Source organism: Ambystoma mexicanum, chromosome 8 (genome assembly GCF_040938575.1).
Source record: "Ambystoma mexicanum isolate Mex_15411 chromosome 8, UKY_AmexF1_1, whole genome shotgun sequence".
Classification (NCBI taxonomy): Eukaryota; Metazoa; Chordata; class Amphibia; order Caudata; family Ambystomatidae; genus Ambystoma; species Ambystoma mexicanum.
In genome coordinates, this window is record NC_090929.1 from 858,314,503 (window position 1) to 858,336,357 (window position 21,855).

At 43.7% G+C, this 21,855-nt stretch overlaps 1 protein-coding gene across 3 annotated transcripts in view; it reads left to right on the top strand.

The window, feature by feature from the left end:
* The window catches only part of TBATA (thymus, brain and testes associated), a 236,132-nt gene that overhangs the window by 69,248 nt on the left and 145,029 nt on the right, over nucleotides 1-21,855 (top strand). For all 3 annotated transcript variants that reach the window (XM_069610744.1, XM_069610745.1, XM_069610746.1), the window contains 2 exons: nucleotides 14,412-14,659; nucleotides 16,734-16,904. In XM_069610744.1, coding sequence (XP_069466845.1) covers nucleotides 14,412-14,659; nucleotides 16,734-16,904 — 419 coding nt within the window. The remainder of the gene's footprint in view (nucleotides 1-14,411; nucleotides 14,660-16,733; nucleotides 16,905-21,855) is intronic.

A 21,855-nucleotide genomic window follows, 5' to 3' on the forward strand; every position in this document is an offset into this window, starting at 1 on the left:
GGCAGGGCAAAGAAGGTGGGTGACCTAGATCAACTTGTACTTGCTCACCAACTGAACATTAGAATTGTGCAATCTGGTCACGATATATAAGAATGACCTCACACACATTTGGAGACTATAAAGGGCCCCTTCCTCCTGTGAGAGATCAGCTGGAAGGGCAGGCAGCACAATCTCCTGAGACAGTTGAAATGTAGAAACGACCTTTCTGTGGCATGCGGGGTCACAACAGTGAATAATTGCCTCCAGTGAGATGATTAAATATGAAGGGGAACAGATAAGGGCTGTAAGTTCCCTAGCCTATGGGCCGAAGTGATGGCAATCTAAAACATTCTTTTCAATGTCAGATGTTTCTGGTACATGTGTTTTAAAGGTTGGAATGGAAGGCTTTGAGGGGCCTGGTAAACAAGCTGGAGGTCCCATGAAGGCGCCAGGGATTTGGTCCTGGGCATGGAATTTGGAAAATTCCCCGGAAGCCTGGTGATGTCATCTGGCACGCTGACTTCCTCCCATGCGGCACAGACAGCTCGGAAGGCAGCCCACTGCACCCAAAGAGTGAACAGAGAAGTCCCAGGTGGAAGCTGAAGAAACCTGGCTATGTCTGTAAAGCCACAATTGAGTGGCAGCAGATTACTCCTGCTGCAACAGGACATGTAATTAATCAGTGCTGATCATAAGGCTGGAGGCTAGAGGGTCTCCCAGAGCCCTGCGTGGCAGTGAGGCGGGGAGCAGAGAGATCCTTATATCTAAGGCACTCCCTCTCAATGTTCAGGATGCCTGTTGACAGCTGTTCATTGGTGTTGAGTCTTCTGCTAGGACTGAAGGGGAAATCTTGGAACAGAAAAGAAGGGGCAGCTGTCAGCAAGAGGAGGGAATCTAAGTTCTCTGAGTACAAAATGGTGTTATCATGAGCATCTGGTCCAGCTTGAGCCTGATTTGCCTCCGAATCCCGGTAAGCTGAGCGATTGGTGAAAAATATAGTGGGATGTGTTGCCCAGCTCCCCTTCTATTAGGTTACAGATTTTTTGTTTTCCAGATTCCCAACACAGAGCATTCTCAAACCAACATGTGGCATCTGAGGATGTTGCTCACTTTTCAACCAGAAAAATCTGTCATGAGGTTTCTTTCTGGAAATATTTATGATCCAGATTTTCAGACTTTCAATCAGATGTACAAATTAAAAGTGAATACTACCGGTTTAACCAAAGGATCACTGTTTGGCAAATGCTTACTGTTTCTATCGAACTGTAATGAGAATGGAGGCAAAAACTGTGCATGCTGTGAATCTGGAACATAAGAAAGCAACATTCTCTGACTGTTATTCTCAAACTTCTATCCAAACATCCTTTGAACATGGCTAAATCACTGGACTGGAGTTAACCACTGAGGTAATATTCACAGAGGCTGGACCGATCTAGGGACACTAGATCCCATTCGCCCAGACCCCAAGGGAGGGTCTTGCTTAGTGGGCTCACCTACCTAGCCTCAAAGGGGGTAGCACCCCTCTGGGGAGAAGGGAAGAATTGTCCAGATGCATCACAGCTGTTATAGACCTCTGCTTGGAAACAGGTTCATGTGAACAGAGTGCTTCTAGATGTCCACCCTGCAAATATGCACTTCATACCATCTGGCCAAAAAACATTTTCGTTGTTGCATATGGAGGGCTCATATTTCCACATTCTGGTAATTAAGTGCCAGATGTTACCTCTACTTGACAGGAAGCAGGGTCCATTATAAATTCCATGCATTTTCATGCTGCATTCAATGCCAAGAGTTTGTATAGTCTATTGTCAGAAAAAAAAAATAATACCTGTTATCCTTCTGAGTGTATGCATAGAGACAGCCTCTCAGCTAACTGTAATTCCCCTCAGAGATCCCCCATCAGGATACATAGTGACAGGGTAAGGATATCTGAGAATCAGCACAGTAGGAAATGGACCAAGTCCCATCTCAATGATCTCTCACAAAGTCGAAGTAGGGGCAGCAATTCTGAGGAGACACAAAAAGAAGTGCTGTTTACTATTGTGTTTTCTGGGGGACGAGACATCCGACCCCCTCCAACATCCCAAAAAATATCTGAATTAGCACTCAACAGATGTAAAAGCTCCGCAGTCTAGGGTACCAAGGGAAAACTGCTCCAATAGAACACAGATGAAAAGAATGCACAATGCAAGGGCACCTGTTGAAATGCAAGTGTATAAGGAGTTTAGGATAGTTCAAGAAAATGTTCCAAGTAGGAGTAGAGGAGGAAGGTCTGGGTAGCTCAGGATAGCATCTCAGTTTGTAGTGGGCAAAGCCCAAGTAACAGAGATGATTCAAGCGTGAATAAAATAAGGAGAACAGATGAGTCCATGTCAGGGAAAGGATAACCAGGGTCCCTGCCAGAGTAACCAAAGACGCATTAGGAAACAAGTGAAACACCATACAAGGAACACAAGGGAAGTGCCGCGAAAGCTGAAGATTGGAACAAGTAAAATAATAGATAATACAGCAGAGCAAAAAGAATCCAGTAAATGGCTCCAGGTCAGGAAGCCAGAAATATCCTAATGAAACACAGCTGAATTGCAAGACAATGGGCAATAACCTTATTCTTGAGCACAGGCCAGCTGCATCATTTGCACAATATGCTCATTCTGCTGGTAATGGCAGGAAGAGACCCAGAATCATAGGCACGATGTGCAGTGATGTCACATCAGCCAGGTGAACCCTGGTCAGCCAAGTGAACCCTGGTCCCTCTAGGAAATTTAGTTTCCTACTAAACTTTATTCAGAAAATGTGCTATGCAGTGAACACAAAAAACATTTCTCCCACATTCGAGCTGTCATAGAATCACATGCTTTTAATGTTCCCCACCATCAGGCTGGGAATATGACTCCAGCCTAATGACGGAAAGTGTTAGAGGCATGTGAATCATTAGAAGATATCAGTGCGTAAGGACTACAGTTACAAGTATATATGTTCTTCTCTAAAGCAAGTATAAAAAACAAGGCGTTTTTTATCCGGGTGTGGTGCCCCTTGTTCTGGCGGAGGCAAGGGACTTAATCGCACACATTTGACAATCAGTCTTCATGGTTGCATCGCTAGGTCCACTGCAGGAATTCCTTCAGAGGCTGTGGAAACAGACATTAGATGCTGGGTGGACAGGATTGTCCATTCCCATGAAGAAACCTTATTGTTTTAGACAAATTCAAGGAACTTGCTGGAAGGCATTACTACTATCCCCTGAAACAGTGGTGTTCGATACTTTTCTTTAGGAACGGGGTGCTCACCTGGGTTTTCATCACTTAGAGAAATTCCTAAACTGAGTGTTAGGATGTATTTTCAGACCAGGCCAGTGGGAGGATTCTGAGAGGCCACACTAGTTGATGAACAGGGTAATTAACTATTCAGTCTAGCCAAACTATATCAAGATAAGTATGAGCTGAGCAGTAAGGCAGAATTCAGGAGATATGAGGGGGTGTAACAGTACAGTTAATTACACAAAAACACTGAATTAGGCCAAGCAACACAGAAGTAAAACATACTATTTCATTAGACCTTTAAACATATATACAGACACACAGTTTGGTGAGATCACCCACACTTAAATCTTAAAACCTTAACAGTAGGTCATTATAATTGAAACAAGTAAAACTGTGAGCAGTAAATTGAAGAACACAATACAATGCAAACAGACAACCATATACTCTGCTTACATTTACTCTTCCATATCAATCTGTTTTTGAAGAAACAGGTGAATAAAGTTCCAAATCTAAAGCACTTAGAAGGATTGAAGGTAAGTAAAGGCAGTTTAGGGGTGTCCTCCAAATCTCACCACACTAGGGGTTACCCTAAGTGAGGTCCACCTGCCCTTCCTTGTCCCCTATAGTCAAAATGCAGTGGCAGAGAAAAATCCTGGTGACCCATGTACAATTACAGGAGAAATAGCAAGTATAAGAAGGTGGAGTACAGACTCTCCCTAAAGTATGACATTTTGAGCCAACAGTGGGCAAGAAGAAAGTGTATGGAAGGGAGCAGTCTTTCTGAAAGAGAGAGCATGTTGGTCTGGAAGACATGCTTTGCAAGAGTCGCAGTGCAGAAGAGTTAGCAGTAGAGCAAGCCAGGAAATGGGGAAACTATAACCGCAGAGGAAACTGAGGAACACAGGAATGCTGCAGAAGTCGCAGGTCGGCAGGGAGTGGGGATGGCACAGTGAAGGTGGAAGGGTGATGAAGAGAGATAGTCAAGCAGAGGTGAGGAAGAAGAGAGAACAGTGAAGAAGCAGAACAAGACATCGAACCGGGAGAGGGTTAGCAAGGCAGCCAGAGCCAACAACCCAACCCAAATTCACAAGCGCAGATTCTGCAAAGGATCTGGAAATGGACCATGGAAGGATCCAAGTCTCATGGATGTCATTTGTGGGTCGCCTGGGGTCGCAGGTGCAACCCCGGGCTACCTCTCTGCTGGCCCAGGCTCTGCCCTTGCGTCCCCTGGTTTGGATGTTAGTGTCAGCACAAAAAAAGAAAGAAAAACATGCTGAAAGACCTGTTCATTTATTGAGATATGTTAATAATTAGGGAATGTTTATTTTGCAGAAACAAAGCTATAGGTGAAGCATAACAACAATAGTGATATATATGCTCACTTAGTCATACGCTTTAAAGCAGCGGACTGTATGAAACAACACATGTTTAAGTGCTTGTGCTTGGGATAGTGTCATATTTAGGAACAGGTTTATATTTTGCAGTGTACACATTTATTTCGAATAAGTGTTTGTGCAGAGCCTGTAAGAAACCTTGTGTCGTTACATTGTGACCATCATGCAAATTCTGTGTTCAACTCCTCGACTCCTCATTTGTATTATTCAGCCGATTCATTCCCTCAGGACACTTACTGCTGAAAGGATTCCCATGTGCTGTTGCAAAGATCTCTTACATGGACAGGTTTGTAGAGAGAGCAGACAACGTCTACATCAATCAGCTCCAGTGTGGACTCATGGGCGCTTACTCGTCCTCCTGCATGGAGCTGCATGGGCAACAGTAGAAGGTGGCGCAGGAAGACCGGTACAGGGAACACTTCAGGGAGATGGTGGACTACAATATATTTTCAGTGCCAATCCCCTGTAATTCTGCACTTAGTGCTCACTTGGGGCAACATACAAGAAGTATCCATCTGAGCAGGAACCATATATCTTTTAATGAAGCCTGCATGGAACCGCAGGTGGCCCTGCTAAGGACACATATTATGTATACCTTCTATATTTCTCAAGTGATCCCTAGTTTGGGCATTGTATTCTCATTTTATTTACTCTATTTAGACAAACATTGCAATTTCAGAACCTTGTTAGGATTTTGGCAGCACGTGACAAACAAGAACACATTGTAACTATCAATAAATTGAGACTAGTACTAGATTATTGTTCTTCCCTTCCTTGGTGGTCTCTTGATCTGCTTCTACATTCTGTTTCCTTGCCCTGCATGCTAGGCACCTTGCAGAGTTGTGTTTTCTGCTTTGTTCAAACAACTTAGTGTAAGTGTGTATACATGGGGCTGTAGACAGATCCCAATACTGCAATAGGTTGCTGCATATTATTATTAGGATGCATTGGAAAAGAAGAGTGTGCTGGGGGTAGGGGAAGGGTCTTGCCTGCCCTTAATTCACCCGTTGATGTTTGTCTGTTGTTCTTATGACTCCGTTCTGAAGGTTGTCTAAAATTGCAATACCTGGGCATTTCAGGCAAAACTTGACATATTTGACATTTGATAGCAGCACCTTCATACTTGCTTCTGATGGCTATATCCGGTATGCAAGGCAGTAAGTGGGGAACAATGACAGGAACTGTAGGAGGCTGCACTTGGCATATGTGTCCGGTGTGTGGGCCTGTGACACTGTGCCCTGCATATGATGACTATTCCTGGTTTATATGGCTTTACTTGGCATGATAAATCAGTACTTGTCATTTGGGGCTGCACTTGGCATAAAATGGCACTTTGAACCTTGATATGTAAAGCGGTATCTTACATAACATGGCTATACCTGGATTTTTAATCATTACCTGGTGGCATAGGATGGTAGTATGTTGACATAAGTGGCTTCATTTGGCATACAATGGTAGTAAAAGGGAAGGTGAGGTTGTATATTGGATCTAATCGCTATATCTGGCTTATGAAGATATACCTGGCATAGGATTGCAGTAACTGTACGTACATGCGAGGCTGTACAGGCATTAGATAGCAGTGCCCCTGCCGATGATGGTGTTGCTATGTGTGCACCTGGTAAATTATTGCTGTGAACCTGACACTTCAAGGCAGTACTATTGTTACTATATGATTGATAACAAAAATGACCTTTTGTCTACTTGGTAACCTTTTTTGTTGTTGTTGAAAATGTGTCTTTATTGACAGCGTCAACAGGGTATAGTATGCCAAACACCTGAGACATACTCAAGATCAAAAAACAAAACTGGATAACTTAATCAGTTACATAGCACCCTTCCGCACACTGACAGAACACTTTGGCGATAACAAAATGTAAAGGGAGGAATGCACTACTTGTGCTATAAGTCCATGTTGTTTTCTGTATTAGTTTGACGTACCAGCCCACTGCTGCGGTAAACAAGCCCACCCCTCCCATTCCTTGCTGTGGGACATTGAAAGATAAGGGGTCATAATGTTATTAGAAATCTGGCAACAGGTTGGCAGGTCGGGAGCCCAGTGCAGGACCAATGGTGGAGTCCCTCCAGAGGGGGGCACATCTCTCAGCTCTCAATAAGATCTCCAAGATATGGGCCGGGCGTTTGTGGGGATCAACCTATGTCACCAGTACAAATTTGTTCGTAGAATAATATTTAAGAAAAGGGGACCAGATCACGCCAATATTTGTGTGTGTACCACTCGAGCAATATTGCCGTCAAACTCTCCATATCATATATTTCGTTTGCTTTCTCCAACCACTATCCCCGCATGGACAAATTACTTCTCTCACTCGAGCCGCCAGTGGCAAATTCCTCTGCATATGGGGTAGCACTGAGAAAGCATCACCGTCCCTTTCAACCCAAAAAAGGACCGGGAATGGGGCCAGGTCCCTATCAATTCCATCTATACCGTAACCCACCCCAGCACCTCCTTCCAAAACTGTCTAAAAAACGGACAATCCCACCACATGTGCCAGTACGTACAGTGGAGCCCACAGTTTTTCCAACATAGGGGGCTGACCTGGGGGTACATTTTAGAAAGCCTCGATGGTGTCAGGCGCCATCTAAACAGCAGTTGGCCATTATGCATTTTATATTGGGTTGCTATGGAGGATGACCAGACAGCCCTGTATATGATCCACCAAACGGCCACGTGGCCAAACAGCCACGTCCTCAGGGAGCTGGAGGTTGGTGGCCTATTGTGTCTGTGTTCTGAGTGCGCCCACATGCCCCCTCAGCAACAACGGCAGACATATCTGCGATATGAGCCCCTTTGAACTCACTTTCTGATCAAGAATGTGTTCAAACTGGGTCAGAGGGCATTTCAGGGCATAACCCCAACGCGCGTCTGTTACTACCCCCTGTAGCTGGAGGTATGGTAATTGGGTGATGGGTGAAAGACTGAGCGCCGTCTCAAGTTCAGTTTTGGTAAAAAATGTCCCCTACACCCACATCTGGCCGGCCCTAATCAGCCCCGATTCATAGCACACCTGGAACCTTAAGGGACCCAAGATAATATCCCTATTGGGGGGTGGCCAGATGCACTATTTCCCTTGATTCCCTCCACAGGTGCCACAGCACTGCAAGCACAGGGTGTGTGCAAATTCTCTGGGGTAGACGCTGTTGTGGGACCGATAGCCACTCCCCCAGCCTGACGGTGGTGAAGTGAAGAGCAGGTTCTTCAGCATGACCCATTGTTTATCCCCATATTTTCGTATATGGTCAACCAGGGTCCTCAAATGTGAGGCACGGTAATGTTCATACATGCCAGGACAACCCACCCACCTTCCTCCTTAGGTAAAATGAGCGTAGAATATGCTACTCGTGGTCCATCCACAAAAAGCCAAAGAAGGCCCTTTTAACCTCAGCGTGAAATTGGAAGGGCTTGAAATAAGAACAGAAAGCATGGGAGGACATTCATTTTGATTGCAGTCCCTGGTACATCAGCTGGTCCAAAGAGCCCCAGGCTTGCTTCATGCCGGGTGTCCCCACCAGGGGGCAGCTCTATGCAGTCTGACCAGCCTACAATGTAGAGCGTTCATATCCCTCAGTCCGGCATAAAGTCTGTACTCCAGTGCAGTGATGTGACCTATTTAGGGCCACTGCAGGTACTAAGTCCTCGCTGATACAAGCCCCCATGGGTCACCTCCTCCTCAACTTGTTTGCGGGGAAGGCAGGTTAACGTGTGAGGAATAGTCACTACCTGGCACCTCGGGCAAGCGGCCCAGGCTGCCGCACTTCTGATGGCACCTGGCCTTCAGTGTGAGGTTCCCCGCGCTGGCCCCTTCAATTGAGTTATTACCACTCTCTTCGCCGTTGGAACCGGGCGGGTGGGGGGGCGCAAGGCTTCAGACTGCTAGCTGCTCAGCGCGCGCGCAGCAGTCATGGCCATTACGCCCATTGTGGGTTGCTGCGCACCTCAGTAGGGTGCTCCTGGGCCGGTCCTCCATGCTTATGGGTAATCGCCACACCCAGCCATCCCCAATGGCGTTTTCTGCCTCGCTGGGGGCGCTCCAATGCGAAATGGTCTCCCTGCATGGCTCCTCGTCTCCTCTCTGTGCAGAGCGCCTCAGGTCTCGGGGGTCCATCACGTCTCTGCAACACCACTCCTGGCTGCCAATGCTCTGCTTCCAGTGCAGCTTTCCTCCATTATCCACATTGGGCACCTGAACCATGGGGCTATGGTATAGACATGGCGCCGGCAACATGACATGCGCAGATTCACCACCAGTCCCGGGCTGCACCATTCAATTAGCGATTTTTCCATCACCAAGCTGCGTTTCTGATCCAAACCTAGTCACTGGGGCCTCCCAATGCATTCCGCTGCAAGCAGTTTCAGTTGTACAGCTGTTCGAGTTGATTTATAACATTTTCTGTGCCATGTTACACTCAGGGACGAGGGAGACAGCACTTTAGGTGTTCATGCTGTCTGCGCCCCCTGGCAGTCTCCTGGTAACCTTAAAAAAATGAATTTGATATACTTTGCCGTTCGTGTTCGCAACACTTATGCCACTTCTTAGGATGTCATTGACATAAATAATCATGTAACATCACCTTCTGTGATGTAAGGGCCAAAGGTCATGTGATGTCACTTCCTTCGCAAGTGATCTTTATTTTGGGCATTGTATTATTATTTTATTCACTCCAGTTGAACAAACATTGCAATTTGAGAATCTTGTGGGCAGCACATGACATACAAGGACAAACTGTAACTATCCTGTCTGATATCAGTAATTTGCGACCAGTGCTAGATGTATTGTTCTTCCCTACTTGTGTGGTATTTTGATCTGTTGCTAGATTCTGTTTCCTTTCGCCCTGCATGTTAGGCACCTTCAAGAGTTTTGTTTTCTGCTGGGTGGCCAGAGCCATCAACCAAATCCTAATTCACAAGCGCAGATTCAGCAAGGGGCTGGAACAGGATCATGGAAGGATCCAACAAGGGAAATTGTCAACCGACTTCCTAAAGCTAGTCTTAGTTTTCATAGTCCCTATCAATTTCTATGCCGGCTAGTTCTTAGTCTTTATTTTTCCCCAAAGTCTAATCTGGGGGGGTGGTAGATCAAAACTAGGAGACGGACAAGGTGGCATTGGTTTCAATGTTCATTGATTTTAAATCAGCAAAAAGCGAAACTTCCCCTAACTCTAAGGTGCTTTGGTCCTACTCTATAAAGGAAAAAGGTTAAAAGGGTGCTTCCTCAGGATGTCTGTTGCAAATAATAAGTTCCACTGTCCAGAATCCTATACCACGCAAGTTCTGTCCCTACCACTTACTAAAAAAATACATAATCCCAAAATAAATACAATTGAGTTTAGGCCCTACGCAAAGGACTGGTGGTTGGCTTCTGACCACCCCAAACCACCTTCCAGTGTTATATGTCTTTTCAAATACGGGCCCTTTGCCCCCGACTCTTCCATTTTTGCTCAAGCCAGTCAATAAATGTCTTGTTTGCCCTCTCCTGCTTTCTCTCAAATGTAAGGAAGAGTATCATGCCCTGTGGATTTGCAAAATGCATCATTTTTGCATGTTTCGCAGTTGGGTATTTTTATATCTCTAAAGTTAATGCTTTTGTTACGTTTTCATGCAGAGTACAATAGGTACAACAATATCCAATGTCAATGGACCTCATTCCGTGTCCGGCGGCAACCCTGCCGGTGCTACCGTGGGTTGCTGCTAGACTGGGAATAATTTACCGGCGCCTGACCTCCCGGTGCCACAGCTCATTCTGAATCTGACGGCTGGGAAGTCAGGTGCTGGTACGTTGTTAATCCCCAGTACCATAGAGTCTTGTTGGACTCTATGGAAGTGGGGACACAGGAGCACCGGCCTGTTAGCAATGGTGCCAGTGCTTCCGTGACGGGCATGCCTACCGTGGCCGCTGCGCCCGCCAGGGTCAGACCTGTCGGGCACAGCGACTCTGGCAGGCAGACTCGTATTTTGCCAGTCCGGAAACAAGGTGCCGAGGAGAAAGGGGAAAGACCATATGCAAATCAGACTTGGTCCCACCCCAAAAGGTGCAGGCCAGCCCAAACTACTTGGTCACAGCCCTTTTGCACAAGACCACAAGCATTGCCAGGCAAGTTTCGGCCTCATTGGGTGTCAACAGTGACGGTGATGGACTGTTTGGCGCATCCACCATAGCGTTATGTTAGATTGCTTAGAGTCGCTGCGCAGGAGAGACCTGTGTGAGACTAAGTATGCTACAGGGGGCGGACATGGCCTTTAACAGCCCACAGCTCCCGCTGAGGCTCTTGCTTCGTTCGGGCTTACCTGGGCTTGTGCTGGTAGGCCCTTAAAGGCCATGTTTGCCCCCCCCACAACGGGGGTGAAAGACACTGAATCGCTTCATTTCTATCCACATTTGAACCCTGGGTGACATCTTGCTATCTCCACTGAAAATCTGTTCTTTTTTTACAACTTCTTCACTTGAACGCCTCTCACTACTCAAATCCCCTTAACCCCTCCTTTCGTTCCTCCAGCTGCTACAGCTTGTAACCCAATTGCCAGGATTACTCAGAGCACCCATTTCCAGCTGCATATCATTTGGATTAGATTTTTCATTCCCATGTCAGACCTAAATTCCACCTTCCAACATGAGCTCTTTCATGGTATAGCTACTATGTCTCTTTTTATGAGTCTTTCTGCATATAACATACAGAGATTTCTATCTATCCTAAACTCTTTGGTCAGAATCCCATTCAAATTACCCATCTCCTCTAACCTTACGTGTTACCTAGAGCAAATAAAGCGGCTACCCATATCTGTTTGTTTTTAAATTTAATGACTTGCGTACAGACCTTGAGGCTTATGATCTTGACCCATCTGATCTGACCCGTCTCATTAAGCCTAATCATTCTACTTGTTCTCTTTGATGTTTCACTTGGCCTTCTTACATCCCATCCAAAACCCTCTCTACCTTACTGGTTTTAGAGCCCTACCTGGACTGGTTCCAATGCCCACACGGCCTCAAGCATGCGTTGCAGCACATACGAGGCAGAGACAGGAGGGAGGTTTAGACACATCTTTATTATTCGACTCTCAACTTCCAACTGACTTCCCCCCCACTTCCCGCCCCTCTTCCCGTGGCTCCCTGTCCCCTGTCACGTGACGTGAGTCCTTGATGAGTGTGATGACAATGGTTTTAATCCATCTGTTCTGTTTTCTTGCTCCTTTTACTCAGGAACTCCCTTCCATCCTCTGTCCAACCTTACCTGTTTATAAATCAAGACTCAAATCTAATTTTCTTTTGTTTGCTTTCCCTGCAACAGTATAATCATTTTTATCACGATAGCTACACCATCTGGTACTTGTGCTGGCTTCTGGTATGTTTATTATTGATTTCTGCAATATAATGTATATGAATGTTACAAAAATGCAGTGAAGATTAACATAAATAAATAGTGAGATATGAGATGTATTCATAGATGCACACGTAGATAGTGTGATAGAGGAATAGATGATCTTTAGAGGAGGTTAGAGAGACTGATGAGTGATAGATAGAAAGATAGCGTGCTAGATACATGGACGTCGTTTTTGTAAACATTTATGTGTATAAAGCTTAGTTTTATACTGATGAATTTCCGTGTCCGAAAAAGTCAACACAGGGACAACATACAGTGCTTTGAGTTGCCAAACAATATACGATAGTTTGTTTGTTCGGTAATCCTACTAGCGTTCTACAAGCTAAGTTTCCAAGCCAAGCTGAGTGAGCAATGCAACATGAGCAAGACAAGTCATTCGCTTGTGCTCACAATGTGTGAAGGGATGCAGCTTTCTACCTCATGCACAAGATGGAGGCAAGCCAGCGTTCATCGGCCATCTGCCACAGCTTGCTGCTCCAGTGTTGATGAACGCGTCCTTTCTGCATCTTGTCTTAGTACGCCTTATCTCGCAAATACTCTTGTTTCACTTGTCCTATTGACCAATGGAATTTAATTTAGCACAATAGAGATATTTCTAAAAACAAAACGTTTTTTCTTGTGTTTACAAATATTACATTTCATGAAGAACTACACTATCCTTTTAATCATATTCAAATGCAAACATGAATAGAAGATCCACTTAATTCAGATTATAAATGAATATGATTAGCAAATGTTTGGGCAGTTTCCCATTACAACCTATACTCCTAGTGAGCTCAGTGTCATATGAGATTGCGCTTTTTGTGCCCCTCAGGAGTCATTCAATTCTTGAATATATCTGTTCGTGGTCGCTTGTAACTTTGCACAGAGATTCATACTCAATACACCCCCAGTGGCTCCAGCGATTCTGTCGCATAGTAGTAAATGAGTTCTTCCTCATTCTCTGCTGCTCCCACAACGTCCAAGTCCTAGCACCAGAATGCATTATGTTAGGTCCACAGGCAGAAATTCTAGCCCTTCTCTTGAACACTGACACAACAGCCAGAATAAGTCCCCTTGCAATTTTACAATATTGTGCCAGAACAACTGGTAGCCTGGAAACGTATATTAGAACATATAGAGCCCCAGGCTCCACTTCATTCATCGCCAATGAGTCTCTAAATCAACATGAGTTTAAAGGAGCGAGCTACAAGCTCTACTCTGGAAGATCCTACCATTGCTAGAACCAATCGCAACTTGGACCATTGACAAGTCCACTGTAACTCCTGCTGTACCAGTCTACCCAAGAGCCCGATCCTAAAACTTCAAAGGTTACAACATAAAGCAGAAAAACTGTGTGTAAAGCTCATAAAAGATAATCATGCATCTGCCACTAGGAAGTTACTCTACTGAACACATTCAAATGATGTGCGTGATGGAGGAAGGGCCAGGTGCACCTACCGATGTAGCCCCACCCTATAACCTCATCCGACACTTTGTGTGATAGCAAGACCGAAGAAACTCAGAGGATAGGCTTTCTCGGATAAGATGCAGAGGACATGGACGTCCACATCCTCGAAATACCAATGGATTGTGGAGGATGTAGAGGTCTACTTCTCGGCATCGTCCATTATTATTGAGGCCCCTTAAGCTATGCATTTTATGCATCGAGGTGCCTAGCTCTGAAACGCATTACACAGTCCTCTAGGGTTGAATCAAAATGACAGAGGCTCAGAAAAGAGATGTCATGCTTTTACCATTAATTGCAATGCCCAAACCTTGATGGGCCGACTTGGGCCACAACTGCGATTTCTTTATGCAACTCTTGATATGCCACCACTAATGAACCACCAACTCAATACATCCATGACTCTGCACAATTCAACTGACAGCTCTTTTGCCCACTGTCCGAAAAAAGACAGAATACTTGAATGCAAGCGCAGCAGACAGAACAACCCACACAGCATGTATGCTCTGAAGTGGGTTAGCGTGAACAGTGAGGGTGAACATGTTTAGCACATGACGAGAATCTTAAATAAATGTTCATGCAGTGAGTATTAACACAACAGGAAGACTTCCGAGGTCAAAGGACCATTTGAGCACTTCCTATTACTCTCCTAAGATTTTCAAAGGCATAACAGATTTTGAAAAGATGCAAACATAATAAACATATGTAAAAAGGACGAGTATACTCGTCCTTGGCACTTAAAGGGTTATACTGATATGTGTATATCATTCTATAATACTGTCACAGTTAATGCTCGAAAGTTACAATGTACAATGTGCATTTTCTGATATTGACTTCGGCTTATCCCTATTTACCTGTTGTGAGTGATTAAACCTGCAACACGACAACGATTGTTAATAAAATGTTGCTAACCAGTTTTTCTGAATTATATCCCAGATCTGATGTTGCCTCGACAAAAGAGTTAATGCAGAAATTAAAGAACCCGGTCTCTGGACCTTTCAAAAGCAAAGCCGTCCCAGACGTGTCAGGGAAGCTTGAGAATGTGGCCCTCAACACTCCGCTGTGGTTCAGTGCTGAGGCCCTGAGGCCAAACTCCAGGAGCAGCTCACGCTTTGGCCACCTCAGCCACAATTCCTTCTTCTCCCGGCACAATCCGCATCCCCACCGGGTGACCCACATAGAAGGTAGGTGGCAGGTGAACTAGGTCAATACAAGGAAATGACGTGATTCGAAATATGCTAAGGGACGTTTCAAAACATGAGTATATTTCCGTCTTGTTCTTTTCGGAAAATCAATATGTCCATATATCCACAGACTTCTCTCATCACTGTAATTAAAAGAAGTATGGGGTGCATCAGGAAGGGCGCTGTTAGACTGTAGTGAATAGCATCAAAAGACATGGCCCTCATTTGCTGGTAGCACCCGGGGTTAGGGCAGACTCGTCTTAGGTTTCTGCTGCCTGATATCCCTGTAATACCAGAATATTATGGTCTGCGGAAAGCCGGTAAGTTCCCATTCACATTCCCATGGAGTCCGTTAGGACTCCATGGGAGGGGGAACCCTGAAACACCGGCACCGTTAGTAACAGTGCCAGTGCTTCAGTGAAAAATCTGCTGGTAGGTTCCAGAACTATTGGCAGGTCAGACTTGTAGTTTGCCGGTACGGAAAGAGTGCCGGTAACCGTTGTTATCAGCACTTTGTTCCGGACCGGCAAACCTGTAATGAGGGCCATGAAGTTCAGTTTGTGTATCTGAATAGTGTCAGTATAAATGGGCATGCCTTCCGGCTAAAATACAATGCATTCTAACACGCAAAGTAACTATAAATTGCGCTGTAGAATCTCATTGTGTCATTGACAGCAAATCCAGCATCCACCTTTTATTAGCTAGGGGAATTCCACGCACCATGCAAAAATGATACACTAAGCGCTTAATATATCCAGTCAATCTGAGTCCAGTGGGCTGAAAAGTTCCTGCACACTGGGTGGTATTTTCATGTGGATGGAAGAATGTAATACAGGCAGACAGATTTTTCAGCCAGTCACCAAGACAGACGTTGCCTGTGGATGGGCAAGATTACTGTGGTGAATCATTCAGAATTACAATACACCAATTCCCCTTCAGAAATGACTGCTATCTCTATCTATCTATCATGGTCCAATTTTTAATCCCAGAAAGAACTTTACCACCAGACCTTAGAAAAATATATTTCAGGTTGGTAATACAGCTGAGATCCAAAGGCAGGGGGTGAGAAGAAAGAGGAGCTGTCATGACACCCATTGAGCTGCTGTGTAATCCAAACTAGAATACAGAATATCTAAGTCCAATTGGAAATCATGATAAACTGTATATATTTCACAAGTAATATTGAATTTGGCACGTGCATAATTAATCATACCATTTCTGAAACACCATGCAGCGGTGTCACTTTCTGAGTACTCTCTTCTAATGATAGCTGTCTCCCTTTTTGATTCTCCGATTTTTGTTCTTGTGTTTTGACACTCGTTCTTTCTCTTGCTAGATATTTGTCAGTGTTGTCCTTCAGACATTACGCAATTTACTTTATAATTATGATTTTTATATACGCAGTTAGATTGCACGAAATTGAGGTATTGCTTATAACAGCTACGTTATCTTGGCATGAATTGAGACTCTTTTTGTATTTGTACTAGTTTAAAGGGAAAAAGTCTTAATTGTATTATTTGATTAGCTGTATGATAATCAATGATACATTTAAAATGCATTTAGTAACTGCATAATGTGATGGGAATTCTGATTTGCATATGGCCTTTCCCCTTTCTGTAATGGCTTGGCTGGCTGAAGAGTGATGGTCTAGTGGGTTGCTCAGAGCAATTGCCAAAGGTTTAAGATTCATTCTAAACCTTACAGCAATCACCTATTTTGTTCTGCTGGGGCAACTTGTCTGAATATCAACTTACATCCACAGGCCTCAGTGCTGCACATAGCCCAAAATATAAGCAAACTTACATAACAAACGTTTACACAATGACCAGTATTTTATATTCTGTCTTCGGAGAATTGTGTGCAATCTCAGTCACACATTTGAATTCTGTCCTCGTAACCTTAGTTTTTCATTTTCCCAACATCCATACCATTGGAGGGGTGCAGTGGCTCAAACTTAGGCAACGGAACCAGTGAAAGAACTCCTTTAGTGAAGAGTACAGAGGTAGAGCAGAAATAAAGAGAATTCAGAAAACAATTGTTTTGGTAATGAACATGAATTTCCCTTTTCTTTTAGGACTTAATGGAATTCCCATATGCATTGTGAATGATGAGTGGTCCAACTCAAGCACTCAGCTGCCTCACCCCATGATGAAAAGTCAATTTCCCACCAGTGTGCTTGGGGTGCCTAGTATGCAGATGCCACTTGGGGACCCATATGGAAACTTGGCACCACAACTGGGATCAGGTTGGTATGGCTTTACTTTGGATAATACCACAAAATGTTTTGATGGAAAGTTGCCTGTAGAGGTGAGAACGAATGAATCTTGATCAGTATGTGAAAGAAAAATGTAAAGATGAATGGACTGGGACTGAAAAATTATGAGACCAAAGTTATATATGACTGTTAATGCCCTTTCACATCAGGGACCACCACTGGGATGAGGACCAACTGACCACTGTTGCCCTTTTCGGTGCGCTCAAATTTCTTTATGGTTTTGCTTACTCTCACAGATTATTGGCCCATGATGCCTGACTTCAGGTGTCTGATAGGTTTGCAGCAATCTTTTTAACATGGTTGGCATGTGAAAGTGGGCACAATTTCAGGGGTGGGAGAGTGTGATCTGGCTTTGGAGATTCCCTATTAACTAACACAAGCTAAAAAGAATGTGGTTTCACACCAGTGAAGTACTTTTCATAAACAATCCTTATGCCCTAAAACTGAATTTTGTATTAAAATTCGGAACCGACGCCCATGCAGTACATGGGTCAAAATGCTACGTATAACAAAAAAAATTCAATGTGTAAACCAAACAGTCAAGGGCCCTCATTAAAAGTCAGGCGTTAAGGGGTTAAGGGGTTAATGGCGCCGTAAAGAGCGTCGGCACCGTTAAACCCTTAACGCCTGATTCACACTTTAACGCCTGCCTTTTGCAGGCGTTAAAGTCCAAGGCGCTAAGCGACCTTGGTGCTAATTACGGCACCGTAATTTACGGTGCCGTAATTAGCGCCTTCCCCATCCCCATTATGCCCAATGGGGCAAAAATGGGAATGGGGAAGGGCAAATGGTGAATGGGGAATTACCGCCCCACTCACCTTAGAATGGGGCAGTAATTCCGCCATCCACCATGGCGGAATCCGGCATGGACCATGGTGCTAATAGCACCATGGTCCACCGCCTGACTTGTAAATTATTGTTATAGAAAATTGAAAGATAACATATGCAGTGCAAATTAAGTGGATAAGCAGTTGATGCCTCATGATTTATATACCATCATGCAGAACAGCTATCATGTGTAGTATGATTGCCACTGTCTTATTGGACTCACAGAAATGCCACATGCACTGCATAGTTTCTGTGCAAAGTTTGAAGGTGAAGTGCATAGTTAAATTTCAATGGTTCATCGGCTATCACAATATAATTTTACAGCGCCTTAGAAAGATATAGAAAAGTGTATATACATACATTCCTTCCATTAGAGCCAATACAGTGCAAAACTCATAGTACTAAAAGTGTCTATTGCAATAAGGAGATCATAATATCTGCTTAAATGCACAAAATCACCAATGTACATTTGACAATCAAAACAAATTACGGTATGTGCTAAATTCCAAGATGAAATGGACTATATGGAATATTAAATTTGCAAGCCAAATCAAAATAGGACAAACGAACTCCATTCTTCAAACAATATATCTACACTTTAAATTCCTCAGCTGAAAAAATAGCCACAGAGTTCTTTCTATATAAAGGTTATCCAACTGCATCGAAATCATCGAAAATATAAATAATAATGTGTGATTTATATAGAACTTCATGCAAGATTTCTCCCACTTGTAAGCACGGTAATAATCATCATTATTATTACATACTCGTGGTATGCAATTTATCGACCTGGCAGGAAGGGGGTGAAGGGCTGACTAGATCTGACCGGTATTTGGAACCTACAGTGTGAAGGATCATCTTATCCCAATGCTAGAGAGTTGCACTGGAGGGATCCTATCAGCTCATCTTGTTAAAAAAGATTCACTCTTCAGAAACATTTTGTCGAATAATTGTCAAAGTATTCAGTTTGAAAATCTATTTTGCTTCAGTTTGTCTTAAAAAAGAGTTCTCCGTTTCTACAACTTTTCTTCAGGGACCTTATTTTATAGGCATGACGCTAGGTTATTTAACATCACTACTATGTGTTTTCAAGAAAGTGTGTCGCCATTGCATAATGAGCATTTTAGTTGTTTATAGCACAGACATGTTTTGCTGGTTCTTCTTAATACGATATATCTGCTACATACCTATGTGCATTTTTCCACATGAACAAATTAAATTGTACATTTCCACATCACTATTACTGCTAAATTATTTGGTAATTATAAATGTAAGTTTTCTTGTGGTATCCTAGCAGTCTAGATTGCCGTTCATACCATATCGATAGATCAAACATGAACCAGATGTGTAAATCTCTTCCTGCCATTGTCCATCCAAACTGGTTTTTTTCATTGTATGATATTCATAATAGCTAGCACTCAAAGTATTGTGGTGAATCAAGGTTTTTCACCGCCCCACACAAATAACATATCTCTGAATCCCTGTGGTGGAGAAGGGTGAGGACCGCCTGGTCATGTCGGCAACATGCGGCGAGGTGCGCTTCCAGCATGGAGAGAGGAAAAGCACATATCAACTGCAGGAAAAAGGCTTCAGCCTCCCTCACCACTGAATAGCAGCACAGCTGAAATAGCACAGTGGTAGAATTGATACATCCCATGTAAAAGGACCCGGGATCAATTCCTCATTAAGGACTGTGGGTAAACTGAATCTAAATTAATGAAATAACATCTGTAAAACCACAATGACATGGGGAAATAAAACAAAACTTTCTTTCATAAAGCAAGAGGAACACAGAGAGCCATACCTAGTGCCTACAAATGAGGTACACTGGAGAAAGGTCCTTATATAGGAGAGTTCATTGTAACTCCTAATTGACTCACCTGATGTTTGAGCTTCTCCTTGTTCTTGTTGGGATGGCTCCTCAAGGGCGTGAGCTGGCGATTTCCATCTGGAGAGATGATGTTCGCTGATGAATAGGGGATGACATACCCTGGGAAGCTATGATGTAAGCACTGCTTCCCCCAATGGAGAAGCCGGACAGTACAGCCAGTCAGTAGTCGGCTAGTAGAGAAAGGACAGAATAAAAGGAAGTCCCGAGCAAGTTGTCTTAGCTGGGGACTTGTTCCCTAGTTCAGAGAAAGCAGTGAAGAAGAAGCCTGAAGCAGGGGAAGAAAGGCTGCATTGTGCCTGGTATTTACCCTGCTATGCTGAAGATGGGAAGCCAGAGAGAGCCCAGCTGACCCAAAAGGGGAGAAGAGGCCAGCGCCACTATGATCCAGGAGCCCAAACAAGCTCGAAGAAAGGCAGCCTATGCTAGCCTGTGGAAAGGGATTGGCAACCTAAAGTTCCCTAGTGAAGAAGGGACTGTGAGTAATCTGAATACTCTGGGGGGCAAGAGTCGAGAAGGGTGAATGTGTAAGAGGCTCATCCCCTTTTTGCCGAGTTAAGAGGCGAGAAGGGGGTGAGCCCAGTGCAAAGGAGTCACATAAGAGACTCATCCCCTTACTCTACGTTAAGCTAACCTAAAAGAGTGAAGGTACCCCAAGAGAGGGAAACAAGAATCAAGAGACCTCAGAAGAGGGGGAGAGAGTGAAGACACACTGGAACAGGGATGAAAGACAGAAACAAGATAAAAATACCTCAAGTGGAGTGCATGAGTGTGTGAAAATGGCACCCCGAGGTGTAAGTAGAAAGAGAGATTGAAATACCTAAAGCAAGATTTTATTTGGAACTACATTTGGAACATTTAGCCATACAGTGGCATCTGAAGACCTTTCTATCCAGAGGAGAAAACCTGAAACAGAAGCAGCAGTCAAGCTTCTTTTAGTTGTTAAACCCTTTAGATTTATGTCTGTTTGTTTTTTCTATAAATGTGTTTTAGATTCATCCTGGCAAGAATATCCTTTCCTTGAACATTTGAGTTTTAGAATAGGGAACTTATCATTTAGAGTTCATTTTCATTATATTAGTTTGTCATTTTCTTTGAAGCTGACCAAGAGGTCAGACTAATTATAAGGGATGGTAATAAAATACCATGAACATGATGTCCCAGAGTCCGAGTCCTACTTCTGGCTTGCCACAGTATACTAAAAAATCAGCAGCTTTTAAAACTAATATGCAGATAATGTACTCATCATCATCTTATTATTATTCTTTATTTATCGTAATGCTGTGAGCGACCACCATAAAAATGCATTTACGAACAGATACAATTGTAAAATATGAATAACATATTAAACATCCAAAATGGATATTAGAGAGTCAGTAAAAACAACACATTCAAAAGCTTTAGAATACAGAGTGAGCTTGTGCTAAATCAACAAGCCCAGGGCATGCTATACCACCATTTAAAATCAATGGCAGACCCTTACACAAGCAGGGGAGTCAATATTGTGAACTAGTATAAAGTTTGTCAGTACAGGGAGAGGTGACTTGAAGCCCTTTACATGATTTAAAAGCAGTCTTCTTTGGGAATACAGAGATGTAAACTCAACCCTACATGAGTTTATTGTTCTGTTAGGACCACAGGGAGGAGCGACATAAGAGTGGTAAATTGATTGCATGCAATAGTATTACATCAAATCTTAAATCTTGGGTACTATGCCCGGTAAATAAATGTAGCTACTGAAGTGACGACATCCAGATCTTGGGTGGAGGTCAGATAGGTCAGTGCGTCAGTGACAGTCATTACGCCAGCCTCCCTTGTGGTGGGCTTTATATAGAGGCACTTCAAGCTCCTGAGGCTGGTGCAGAAGAACAAAAAATGGCAGACAGTTTTGGGCCCAAATTGCACAAGGGGCATCCATCCGTTCTATTAGAGACGCAAGATTTCATGTATGAAGTTAGCCTCAATGTGCCCAAACGGAAGTCGACATTTAAGGCTCTCGCATATGATGGTTCAATATAGTCTAGAGAATTTACTATAAGCATACCTAAAACTAGATCAAGTTTGAAATAATTTAATTATTCTCTTGCATAATTGCACATTGCTGAAGTTTGATGGCTGAACCAAGTTACGAACCTTTTGGGATTGTCATTTCATTGGAGCTATGCCTAAGTTTTTCTTCTGGTTTTAGTGCTGTGTGTTATTGCA